Source organism: Malaclemys terrapin, chromosome 8, assembly GCF_027887155.1.
Source record: "Malaclemys terrapin pileata isolate rMalTer1 chromosome 8, rMalTer1.hap1, whole genome shotgun sequence".
NCBI classification, from domain to species: Eukaryota; Metazoa; Chordata; order Testudines; family Emydidae; genus Malaclemys; species Malaclemys terrapin.
The window spans coordinates 11933717-11947419 of NC_071512.1; the positions used below are offsets into that span (position 1 = coordinate 11933717).

General features: G+C 38.6%; 1 protein-coding gene across 2 annotated transcripts in view; it reads right to left on the bottom strand.

The window, feature by feature from the left end:
• Positions 1-13703, bottom strand: part of DDX46 (DEAD-box helicase 46) — a 36518-nt gene that overhangs the window by 9235 nt on the left and 13580 nt on the right. For both annotated transcript variants that reach the window (XM_054036509.1, XM_054036508.1), the window contains exons 8-16: positions 12943-13108; positions 12311-12431; positions 11775-11950; positions 10601-10722; positions 9574-9652; positions 7292-7374; positions 6016-6180; positions 1272-1434; positions 419-612 (exon numbers count right to left, since the gene is read on the bottom strand). In XM_054036509.1, coding sequence (XP_053892484.1) covers positions 419-612; positions 1272-1434; positions 6016-6180; positions 7292-7374; positions 9574-9652; positions 10601-10722; positions 11775-11950; positions 12311-12431; positions 12943-13108 — 1269 coding nt within the window. The remainder of the gene's footprint in view (positions 1-418; positions 613-1271; positions 1435-6015; positions 6181-7291; positions 7375-9573; positions 9653-10600; positions 10723-11774; positions 11951-12310; positions 12432-12942; positions 13109-13703) is intronic.

The window sequence follows — 13703 nt, forward strand, 5'->3', positions numbered from 1 at the left end:
CTTTTTATTTAAGTCTGGTCATGGTTGTAAGTTTAGAACATGAAATCTTCCAAGGTCATTCATGCACATTACCAAGCATGAGCAGTATCAAATGTTCAGCAACAGGGCCAAACTCATGGGGAAATCTTATTCCAGTAAGCATTTCCTAAGTGCCACATAAATTTGGTTCAGAACAGGAGGCAGAGTTTTAAAATTTAGACCAGTGTCTTACTCTTGATGTCTCTAAAAACCTCACAGCATTCTTTTATTATTATTATTTAATATTTGTATTACTGTGGTGCCTGACCCTAGGATCCCTTCTCATCAAATACCAAAGGAACATTCTCTTCTCCCAATCCCTGTTTTGCATAACTATATTAGACAAACAGGGCAGGATTCTAAAGACAGTTAAGAAGAACAAATAATTACTTTTACATACTTTGTTGCCAGCTCGTCCAGTTCGGCCTGCTCTGTGCACATAGTCTTCATAATGGTTGGGACAGCTGTAATTGACTACCAGCATTAGTTGCTTTACATCCAAGCCTCGTGCTGCTACAGATGTAGCCACAAGAAGTTTGCACACTCCGTTCTTAAAATCATTAATTATGCTGTCTCTGTCATATTGATCAATACCTGCAAGGAGCCACACAAAATACCTCATTTTAAAACATTGTTTGATTTAATTTTAGGCATTTATTTTCTTTCAATTTTGAATAATAAAGAGCATCCTTACAGAGGCTCAGGGAACCCTCACCAATTATTTAAAATGCCAAAACCTAATACAAAATTCAGTTCACTCCAGAACAATAAACCATTTAGTTTCTGCACTACAGTAGCCTGAGCAAAATTATTTATGCTCCACTCTGTGTTCTAGACAGGTTTCCACCACCTACATTTTTAAATTACTACTGCATGGCAGAGAAATTAAACAGCCACTAGTTTTGTGGACACTACAAAAACCCATTTTATACTCCCGGTATTGGTCTGCAGCAGCAATGAACTACTATTCTCAGAGATGCGTTACTGCCAGACCAGTTCGTAATCCTGCTGCATAAAGAAATATTTTGGCATAATGGCATTTTATAGGTTAAAAACGCCATGTCAATTGCAGTTCCATTCAAACGGTGAGAAAAATATCCGTCTCTCAAATGAAAGGCCACAGTGGCGAGGGAGATAATATTCCAAGGTCTATAATAGTATTGTATGGAAATAAAAAAATTAAAACATTTCCTTAAAATTACCCAAGCCTATTATTCTAGTTTAAAACGTCAGCCCTTAAGATTGCACACTACCTCCATGAAGTGACATGCAGGGATAAGAGGCTCTCATTAAATCTTTCAGCAGCCCGTCAGCGTGTTCCTGTTTATCGACAAATATGATGACTGATCCTTTCTCTTGATAATGTCCCAGAAGCTCAAGTAACTTCAAGAACTTGTTCTCTTCTTCTATCACGATCTGAAAAGCAAACAGAACAAACCAAGTAGAGACATTGCACCTTCAACTGGATTATGGGTATTACAAACTCTTAACTCCTTTTACTGGGCTTTGATTACACGAATACTGTGAACAGGAGCTGGATTTTCTTTGTGTTGCATCCACAGATAGAAGTGGGACTATTAAAGCTGCCCGTGAGCTAAGCTGGTCCAAACCTAATAAAGAAACTAGTTACATTACTATCCACAAAGGGCAGGGGGGGCTTATTATAGCACAACAGCATGGGGCATGGCTGGGGAAGCCTGGATGAAGCAGGGGCAAGAGTCCCAGCTGGAGGTGGGTAGTAGGAGTGAGGGGGCTCACCTCAGTGTGCTGCTCAGGCTACATAACCAAGGTAGCGTGCAGCCCTCCATTAAGCTTCTGCCTGTGAGATGTGTACACAGCAGCATTGGGCAGGAGACAGCAAGGAGCAACTTTTAAAGGGATGAGTACGGGCAGGGGAGCTGGAAATGTTGGTGGGGAGCCAGATGTTCTGGGGAACGGTGGGGCAGGTGAAGAAGGAAAGAGACATGCCAGTAATAAAACTGTCAAGCTTTTGGGACATAACCCATGGATGAAATTTCTCTTACCAGACCTGTTAAAAAACTACACATTGCAAACATTTCACAGCACAACCATTATCTCCATTTCCTTATAACAAAATGTACAAGAGGAGCACTTAGGAATCACATATCAATCATGTGGCCTAGTGGAAAGACCATTGGACTGAGGTTTTTCCTAGCTCTGCCACTGGCCTGCTGGGTAACCTTGGGTAATCACTTCACCTCTCTGTGCCTCAGTTTCCCATCTGTAAAAGGGGAAAATGATGTAAAGTTCTTTGAGATCTACTAATGAACAGCACTGTATAAAAGCTAGGGGATGGTCTACATTGAAAACTTGTATCAGCATAGCTACATCTCAGTGGTGTGAAAACTCGACTCCCCAGTGAGACGTAGCTATGCCAACCTAGTCTCTGGTACAGGTAGCACTAGACTGACAGTATTTTTCCATCAACCTAGCTACCGCATCGCAGGAAAGTGGATTAACTACAGGAAGGGTTCTCCCATCGCTGTAGTTAGTGTCTACAATGAAGTGCTGCAGCTGTGCCACTGTAGCATTAAGTGGAGACACATCCTAAGGCCACGTCTACACTTACAAGTTTACAGTGGAACAGCAGCATCGGTACAGCTGTGCTGCATCAGTACAGCTGTGCTGCTGTAAGATTGCTCGTGTAGTTGCGTTATGCCAACAGGAGAAAGCTCTCCCATCGATATAACAAAACCAGCAAAATGAGTGGCGGTAGTTATGTCACCAGGAGAGCATCTCCTGCCGACACAATGCTGTGCACGAGGGCTTATTCCAGGAAACTTATGTCGCTCAACGGGTGTTTTTTTTCACACCCCTGAGCAATAAAAGCTTTGCCAACGTAAGTGCTAGTGTAGACATGGCGTAAGTCTTTGGAATATTACCTACTCACAGTAGCGTATCAACTGCAAACGCAGGTGAGGACTAAAGCTGTCTAAATGATTATTAACTCCTACCAACAAACATTTTTCTTTCTGTTTAAAAAAAACCTAGAAATTAAATGGCAAAATGCTTCACTAATGGAGAGTTAAGGTTGTGTGGTGATAGCTTGTGCCCTGCCAGAATATCTAATTCAGCAAACCTCAAACTTCTCCAAACCTGGAAATATAGAGTTAAGGTGAACACCCTGTGACACATGGCTAGAAAGGGTTAAACATTCTGCAAAATAAACAACCCTCAAAAGACACCTGGAGAGAGAATGTTTGTGTTTTTGTGTATTTACATAGGTCTGAGTAGGGTTGACAATGTATCAACAGTCCCTGTATATGCTGTATTCTGATAGTTCAGAGATCAAAAGAACATCCCAGCATTTAAATAAATTGTAAAAACGGGATCTCAGTATTCATCTCTTTGAAATATACTGCAAATGGTGGAGAAACAAGCAAATTGCCTTATGTTAATTCTATAGTTAAGTACCAGTGATGGACCTCCATCAAAGTCATCCTAATGACCTTTTGTTCCTGGAAGAACTCCCAACTTGTCAAAGAGGACATGAAATTGTATAAAAGATCCTTGGGTCCTGATTCTGTCATCTCAGATCTGCTTAGGCTACATCAGGGGAAGTTTGAGTCGCAAGACTGAGATCCCAGTTATGCTGGTACACCCTGAATATGATATTTAAACAGTGGACTATATATAACCTATGAACTGAATTTTAAAGGAACTCTTTGCAACTAAAAAGCTCACCAACTCTGCTGTGAATCTAAACCTCAATGAACTGAACTCATGTCTGTATGTATATTGATCTTGTAAACATACTCACTCTTTTGTTTTTTAATAAATGTTAGTTTAGTTAATAAGAATTGGCTGTAGCGTGTATTTGGGTAAGATCTGGAATATTCAATAACCTGGGAGGTAATGTGTCCGATCCTTTGGGATTGGTAGAACCTTTTCTTTTATATGATGAAATAAGATTTTCAGGAATCTTCATCATATTTGATTTAGGTACCTGGATGGAGGCCTGAGGCTGGATCACTTTAAGGGAACTATGTTGTTTGGACGTCTGAGTAACAAGAAAGGTAATAAAGAAGGTGTTTTATGCTGGTTTGGTAAATCTAAATACTGGAATATCCACCAGCTTTTGGGGGTTTGTCTGCCCTATTCTTTGCCGTTCACCCTAATTGAGTAACCACAGATGGCTCCCACAGGGACCCCGGTCACACACCCACTCAGCCTTAACTCTGCTCTCTGAGCAATGACACACACACACACACACACACACACACACACTCTTTTCACTGTAATGGACAGGCACAAACTGCACTTCCCTTACGCTCAAACACGGAGTCTATTCCACCGACAGAATACTACATTTGTAAAATTTAACAGCAACTTCAGACCCTTTTACAACTCCTTCATACTGGCACACAAGATACCACCTAAACCTATACTTTCTCCTACCTATCATTAAATCCACAGACTGCTCTCCTATCCCACTACCCTATTGACAATACCCATGGCAAGACGACCCCAGGGCCCTGTTACTGACAGCCTACACAATTCCATAGTGCAATGATGTAGACTGAAACCTCAAAGTACACATGCACCTCTTTCTTCTGATAGCACACAGGGGTACCCAGATCTCCTCATCTCAATCACAGCTCTTTCAAGCTGCCCTAGTTTATTCCTCCACCATTCAATACGGCTACACATAATGCAGTGATTGCAGCTGAGGGCATGCTGACAATTCCCAGTGGCTACTGCTAGCTCCAGGGGCGCAGAGCTAAGGCTGAGTAGGTATTTCCCTTAACTCTATTTTACTGATTTTCAGAAGTTTCAATTGTGCTGAGTTCGACATTCTGGAACGGCACAACCTATCACTAGGCACTCTGAACTCCGCATTAACCAAGCTTTTTGCCACGTAACTGCATTAGTACTCACTAACATACCTGATACCATTTCTGTAGCAATGTAATGTTCTAATGAAAAATGGCACATGAAAGACGACACCCCAGAGTGGCACAGCAAAGTGACTAGTAGGCAAGCCAAAATGACTCTACAAATATAACTTAATAGTTATCCATTGATTTGGGCTGCAATTATTTGGCAAGGCAGTTGTTTTTATATTCAGAGAATGTGGCCATCAGAGATAGGCCAGGATAATAAACATTATTTGATTTAAGCATTCCATTATAAACTTTTGGAATCATAAAAACAAGAAAGGCCACAAATAAAAACATACTTTAATATAGCAATTCCTTTTAAACCCCTTTAGCTTTGTTTGAAGAAAAATTGTATTTACTAGGATTTAACTGACAAACCATAAGATATTACCATATCAGTAGGATGTTTGAAAATTTAAAGAAACAACTGCACCTTCTGCTGAGTCCAACAGTCTAAAAATTCACAAGGTAAGAAGCACCTGTACAATGAACAAACTGTGGAATATATATTTTTAAAACATTCTTCATTACAGTTGCCATTTCTGAACTTCCATATAATCTAATGTCACATTAACTAGGATGGCAGCTCAGAAATGCCACTTAACTGTGACTGACCATATACATTTAATATTTTACCCAGAGTGAGGACTGCTTGCCTCGTGAGAACTTTCATGCTGCTGAGCTAGCCAAAATAGGTGCCATTTTCTTTTAAGTACTAGCAAACATTTCTGGAAACCTTCTGTATCTCCCACAACTCATTACACCAAATAAACAAGTTGTATCCCTTGGGCATACATGTAAGGGGGAAAATAATCTTATTTACTGACATAATTTTAATAATATGCTGTCCTTTCCAATCAATTCCAAGAAACCTATTACTTTTTCAAGTCAGTGTCTCAAATCATTGTTAAATTATTTACTACTTCATTGAGTGAAAGTATTAGAAAGTATTTTTAATGGTTTAAGCCCACAAAATATCCAGAAGTAAAATAGCCTTTAGTATATGGTTTTGCATTCAGTATTAAATATTCTTCCAGAAATGTCTTATCACTAATGAAACAAAAAAAGATAAAAGATGCAGCAATGCAATACTCACCACCTCTTGTTCCACATCAGAACAGACAACACTCCTGCCCCCAACTTGTACCTCAATTGGCTTATTCAGAATTCGGCGAGCTAATGCCTCCATAGCTCTGGGGAAGGTGGCAGAGAACATGACTGTCTGACGATCAGGTCTGATGTTATCTACAATGCGCATGACCTGGATGAAGAGTAAAATAGGGGGGAGGGACAGCTCAGTGGTTTGAGCATTGGCCTGCTAAACCCAGGGTTATGAGTTCAATCCTTGAGGGGGCCACTTAGGGATCTGGGGCAAAAATCAGTACTTGGTACTGCTAGTGAAGGCAGGGGGCTGGACTCGACCTTTCAAGGTCTCTTCCAGTTCTAGGAGACAGGATATCTCCATTAATTTAAAATTGAATTTATTTATTTAAAACTACAGTTAATACCAAAAAGTGTTCTACACAAGGCGGAATGGACTTCACACACACATTTGCCTGTCAGTTTTAAAACTAAGGAGTAACAGCTTTGCACAGAATATAAATATCCTTTTGTAAGTTTTATCTTCCAGAGTCTGTGTATTCTCACTGGAAAAGCAACAGAAATTGCTGTACTCAATAGAAACACCACAGAAATGGAAAAGGGTGGGATGTTGTAGTGCTCCTCGGAGGCACAACACAAACCTCAGCCCATGGGAACAAGGGTGGTGGCTTCCCAACTCTAGAAGAGTAAATGTCCCTTGGCGTAACCTAGAAGCCCCAAGCTGCCCGTGAAAGGGGGCCCCACCACCCGGATTCACCTGTCACTTCTAGGGCTTATCCAAGGAGATAATGGAGTCTCTAAGGCTCAGTAGTTTGAGCATTGGCCTGCTAAACCAGAGTTGAGAGTTCAATGCTTGGAGGGGGCCATTTAGGGAACTGGGATAAAAATCTGCCTGGGGATTGGTCCTGCTTTGAGCAGGGGGTTGGACTAAATAACCTCCTGAGGTTCCTTCCAACCCTGATATTCTATGATTCTATGAGAGACACGGAGTCCTAGTCATGATCAATGCAAAAAAACCTCAGAGTCAGCTTACAAACTGTCACCCAAAACCAGCACGCCTTGCTGACCAGGTGTTGGTAGTCTCATTATATGACAGCATTGATAATATGTAGGTTTAATCCAATTAATTCTCCCCCTCTTTACCTGTGCCCCACAAAATCCTTTAAGCAAGAATAATGTCCTCAAGCCTAGCATGTCCTTAAGTCACTTCCATTGCCATCTCTCCTCCACCACTAAAATCAAAACTTAAAATCCACTGTGCCATTCATTACCTGAGGTTCAAAACCCATGTCAAACATTCTGTCTGCTTCATCCAGTACAACATATGTAACTCTGCGAAGGTTTGTCACCCGACCTGTGAAAAAGGAGAGGGAAAAAAAGAAGAATCAATATCATACAGAACTCTCTTTCCCCTCAGGAGTAATTTTAAGTAAAATGTTAAGTATTCTGACTAGCTTCTAACAAACATATAAAAGTTAAATAGGGTGGTTTTTTTTGTTTTAAAGAATTCACCATGTGTGTTTTAAATTTCTTGTTCTAACGACATATACATTCTGGCAAACGTGTAAAGATGCACAAGGCCCTTTATTTTGTCAAACTCTTCTCGTGCGTACCATCATAGGGCCAGAAGAACCTGTAAAATTCAGAAAACAGCCCTCGCCAAAACACATCATAAAACTAAGACTGAGATGAAGCAACGAGCCACATCAGCCATTATCTGATAGCGCCACCTAGGAAAAAACATATTAGAGATTACAGCGCATGTGTGGAAGGCAAAGTTCCAGTTTTAACTGATGAAGCCTCACAAAATTTCCCTCTATATTATAATCTGCAATGCCTCATTGGATTTAGAAATAATGATTTGAGGATATTCATTTGTATTAACTATTTGTAGTTAATTACTAATAGAATAATAAAGTGTAACCAACATTTTACTAACAAACATATACAGATTAAAACCTGTCTATTAAACCCGCGAAGATAAAAAGTAACAAGAACCCCAGTCTTTGGTACAAGTGGAATCAAAGCACGCAAAAAGTTGTACATCTGTACACATCTCATTTTGAAATGGTCATGGATAAACAAGTTACTAGTCTTCCCAAGCAGTGGAAAAAGGCACCCCTTAAAGAGTGAAAATAAAAACATCAAGAGGTGAAAAAAAAAGTGAATTAAATCATATTATCTTTAAAAGATGTTTATACAAGAATACATTGGATTTCAAGCAATAATATGGTGATACTTTATTGTCTGTTCTCAGACTGAAAGCAGGATTTGCACATTTCCCTACAACCGTCACTCAAACTGGTACCTTTATCAAACTATGTGAGAACCTATTACTTTTACATTTAAACTATAGCTGTCAAGTCCTCAAATTACTATTTTAAAAAATATAATGCAATATTTTTTTAGATGTTCAATTCACACTTAGTGGTCCAAAATAATATTTATTAAAAATCTACATATTTAACATGTTAATATTTGCATCCCCAAATAATAACTCTGCAAAATTACTTGGGAACAGCATTAATGTACCTACCTTTGACGGTTTAAGTCTTGGAAGCCCAGTTCTATAAGTCTTGAAGGGACTTTCCACAGAAGTTAAATAATGTCAACAGTTTATTAGTGGTTTGATGTGGAATATTTTAATAATCAAACGTTGTCTAACAAGCATGCAATGATTACAGTAAGCCAAAGCCTCTTAAAGCTGCAGTATCTCATTTTAACCTACGCAGGTATTTGATCTAGGAAGACACTAGTTTTAATTTTTAAAACATTTTAAATAGATGATCATTCAGGTAACAATTTTTGTTTTTTAGCAACAGATAAAAGCAGAGTCTTCTGTATAGCTAAGTCTCTTTTATGCAAAAGTGAACTGCTGTTAAGTTGTGCTAATGCTGAAGATCAGTTATTGGGCAATGGAAAGTCAAAATAAGCAAGCATTACATAAGTAAGCCTTCCTTTATCTACAGGGTTGTCTACATGGCAAGTTAGTCTGCAGCAAGCTAGGTTGTGAATCCACAGCATACCAGCTTGCTGAACAGTAATTTCCCCGGTGAATACTGCTACCGCACACTGAAAATGAGAGCAGCTTGACATACTAGTACTTGAAAGCATAGTAAGCCAAGCCAGTCTTTAGGATTTTCAGCGAGCAACAGAAGTGCCACATGGGACATTACTGCACAGCAAGCTGGTGAGGTGTAGATTCACAACCTAGCTTGCTGCAAAATAACTTGCCATGTAGACAAGCCCGAAACTACCCAAAAGTACCAGAAATTTGGAGTAGAGTTATAAATTGACTGTACATATAAATTCTTAGAAATTCTTCAAGCATGTTGCAATGCCTGTCCTTCAAAATGAAGCTAATAATTGAATAGAGCCATTTTCATTGCTGTACATTCTGAAATGCCACTAATAGATATCACAGCTTCAAGAGATGTAAATAAATACCAGAAGACAATTTATAAAAAAAAACATTATTTCCTGATTTTGTTTATTAGAATTACAAAATAAATATATAAAAAAATATCTCTAAAGGAATAAAGTTTCTACTCACCATTATTAGCTGCTAACATGTCAATCATACGTCCAGGTGTGCAAACAATAATTTCAGCACCTCTTTTTAGTTCAGCAATCTGATTTTAAAGACAATTAAATTAAATTTAACAAACCATTTGAAGTTTTTATGGATATCAGAGATTGAATCATTTAAGTAATGTTTTCAGTCACTGTAATTAACCATTCATGTTTAACTATAATTTACAACAACATTGGTAGAACACTGATTATTTATTTGAAGATTTTGTTTGGCAATTTCCTTAGTGTTTGGAAATTACTTTTAAAATAATGATTTATGAAGACTTGGAGTTGCTACAATCTAGAGCAGTGCACATGAAAGGGTTATGATTCCTACACAACGTAGCGTTCATCTTTATATTATAGCAAACGCTGCATATTAGGACAATTCATGTAGGGAATCGTAAAATATCTCTACAGCTGTGAATATATTAATCTCTATTACATATGGTTATTGAATTTATAAATCTTGTAGTTTCCATGGGTTAAAAATAAAAAAACAAAAATACACTGGGTAACTTCAAAATTAATCAAGCTTTATGAAAATAGTCAAAAAGCATTACTCGCTAAAGACAAATCAGATTAAGTGTTCCTCAGCCTTCTTTTTTGAGATAGGAGATATCAAAAAAGTTAGGGAACTCTTTGGAAACAAGAAACCGTTATTTCAAACTATCATGTTCCAAAAATGCTTTGCTTAATTACCACCAAACTATATTAAAAAAAATACTGTCAGACACATAGGCCCATACATGAGAAACTTCAGACTGATGACTTCTGGCAACATATGCTTGTGTACATGTGCAAAGGACAGGTGCTGGTGGTAGTAGTGAGGGGCAGTCAAAAGCAGGCTTTTAAAATAAACCTAATTGCTACCAAATCTCCAACATATAGAGAAAATCAAAAATGAGAGTTCAGAACTAATATTGTATTTATGGGAAACACCCACTAAGCAAGGTTGGTAAATGACAGATGTTATGAGATTTCTGATAAATATACTTTAAGTGTACCTGTTCACTGATTCCTGTTCCTCCATAGACACAGACAACTCTAAACCCAAGTGTCTTTGAGAACTTCTTACATTCCTTGGTAATTTGTAAAGCCAACTCTCGAGTTGGGGTCATGATGACAGCTGAAAAACAAAGATATTAAAAACATAACCACAAAAAGTTTAGGAGATAATGATCCTTTACATGGTAGAAACTGAACCTTTATGGTGAAGCTTAAACCATCTCTTTTAGACTAATACAACTCTACTGTATACATTATTGTCTGTACTTTAAAATCCCTTATTTCAAGCGATCTACAGTATCTGAGGCTGCCCTGGAATTAAAAATAAACTTGACCATAGCTCCAACAACCCACTGAAAACAGGATAAACGAGGGGAAAAATTCCTCCTTTAAAGGTATATGGAAATGTGTAGTTGAGTGGAAATGCAAATATTCCTCAAGTACAAACCATACAGCAAAAATACATTTTTGTGGCTTATTGTGTTGGCAGAACCTTCAGTGCTCACTAAGAAAAAAAGCCTCTCAGGGTTGACGTACAGTCGTGAAATACATGTTCCTCCAAAACACCAAGAGAGGAACTGAAGGCCCCTCTGAAAAGCTTATAGAAGCACATAAAGAAATATCTGACAAAACAAATTGAGAATGCTGTACTTCAGGTCCTAATGAGTAAGAGGACTTGCACTGACTGTTAAAATCATGTAGCAGCCCTGTGCCAATTTCCAATGAAAAAAAATCAAAGGTGCAAACTTCCCTTTCATTCTTCCTAACTAGTCGTTCTATATAAAGAGATACGTTAAGCAAAAAAATCCCTCAATGTACACGAAACAGAAGGATGTACAATGAATCTATTTGCTGAATCAGAGCTTAAAAACTGAGCTGTGCCAGAAGAAATGTTTGTGGTAGGTTCTGTGTCATCATCCCAGAGCTCTGAGGATTCTCATTCTACCTTCTGGCACGGGGAGAACAATTCCTAAGTTACACATTGGTACAGGGAATTTATACCACACACAGAGTTCTATTGTCACAATATATCTTAGCCACAACTAGTGTATTTAAACACAGTTCACTAGAAAAATCAAAATAAACACAGATGTTTAAATTATGGTATCCAAGACTTAAAAAAAAAAAAGTATAAATTTCAATCTGTCAATATCTGAAAACAAAGATTTGTACCTATTGGACCTTCTCCTTCTTCTAATGACCTCTGATCCATGATGTGTCTGAACATAGGCAACAGAAATGCAATGGTCTTTCCACTTCCTGTTTTAGCAATGCCTATCAAGTCACGTCCACTCATAATTGCTGGTATAGCCTGAGTTTGGATGGGAGTGGGCTTTTCATAGCCATGTCTCAAAGAAAGAAAAACAAGTACTGTCAGGAGCAAAAAAGGATTTCTCATGAATTGCACATAATCCTGCTAGAAAGATTTACATATTCCACTTGAGTGGAAGCTTTAGTTCCGTGCAACTACAGCACAACAAATACAGGGTGAAGAAATGTGTGTTATGTAATTAGTGGGAAAGAATAGTTTATAATTGCCCAGAAGAGCAATCCTGAGTGAGCACCTTAATCTAGATGGTTGGTATACGTGGTGCCATAGAATAAGAATATGTAAAACAAATAAGTATCCTGGCCTGAACACTCCACAATCTTAACACAAGGACACAATGGAAACAACTGGTATTTTGGTTCATAAATTGTTCACTTACTTCTTAAGAGAGCTGAGAATCTTCATGGAAATACCACACTGTACCCAGGTTTTGATTGGCTTGGGGCAGCCTTTTCCCTTGACTACAATGCCCTCCATTTCCAGCCTGTATACATTTACCTCTGAAAAAACACACTCTGAATTAATACACAATCAAACTAAGTACTTCTCTGCTATCTTATTCAAAGTCTACTTGAAACGTACTGTCTCCGAACATGATGCAACAGATTTTAGCTAGCTACAGACACAGATGCTGAATATGTAGAAAGTGTAGCGGAAAACTTTCAATGAGCAGGTCACAAATATAACTAAATGGAAAGTAACAGTACATCAGTAATACTCACTGACTGGGTGATTAAACCTCCCTGCCCCACCTCCGGCCTGTCAAGTTGCACCAAGAAAATTCCCTTGCACGCTTTAATTCCTCTCTGTAACTAATAATTGGGTTGCTGCTTTATGTCAGCCTCTCAAATTATAGCCTGTACTTTCCTTCTCGATGGTCCACAGAATTTTGGCTTTAATGTCCAAAGGACAAGACCTAAAGAACTTACTGGTGTCTTGCATATCTAAATTTGACAGACATTTTCTTCCATTAAAAACTACCCTACAAATTTCATTTTTATTTGCCATTACCATCTAGGGTCATTTTAGCCAGCTCTGGTACTTCAACATAGAAGTTTTTCCTGAAGGGCTCATATTCTATCTTTCCATGATCCACTGGTTCCAACAGCTTCCTCTGTTTGGTCTGATAGCCTGTCAGGGCAGTCTGAAGATCAACTTCCTCCTCTTCTGACGAATACTGTACAGATAATAAATCATAAAGAAATATATTCAGTGACAAAAACCCTCTTCAAGGGTTTGATTTTTCACTGACATAACAATGGAACATTGATTGGGGACATTTAACTCTTCCTACACTGCGCCAAAACCAGTTACGAGAGGGAGAATTACTTTAAGCTTCAAGGATCTCCCCAGTTTTACACACATTCATTCTTTTGGCAACTTCCCCTCTCATCACTCCCCACCTTTCTCCAGCTCCCACCAATCTTAACTGACTTCTGGATAGGACTTGCCATCTAGAACTAATCAACAGTGATTCGGAGGGGGGTGGGGGCAGAAGGGAGAGAGAGAGGAGATTCTCATGCAATGGAACTCATCCAGCCTATTCAATTGCCAGTGCAGTGCGGAGAGATTTAAAACCTATTTAAGACCTAAAAACCACAGCACCTTATAGGTTAATCACTTGACATCCCTTTTATGTGAGTAATCTGGACACAGGACAAATTGCTCTGATAAGCTGGAACCCAATAATTGTGCAGGGAGGCTATGCAAATCCCCCCAGCAGAGTATCAACATTGCATATTTATTACATACAGGCAGTGTAACAGAAGTTT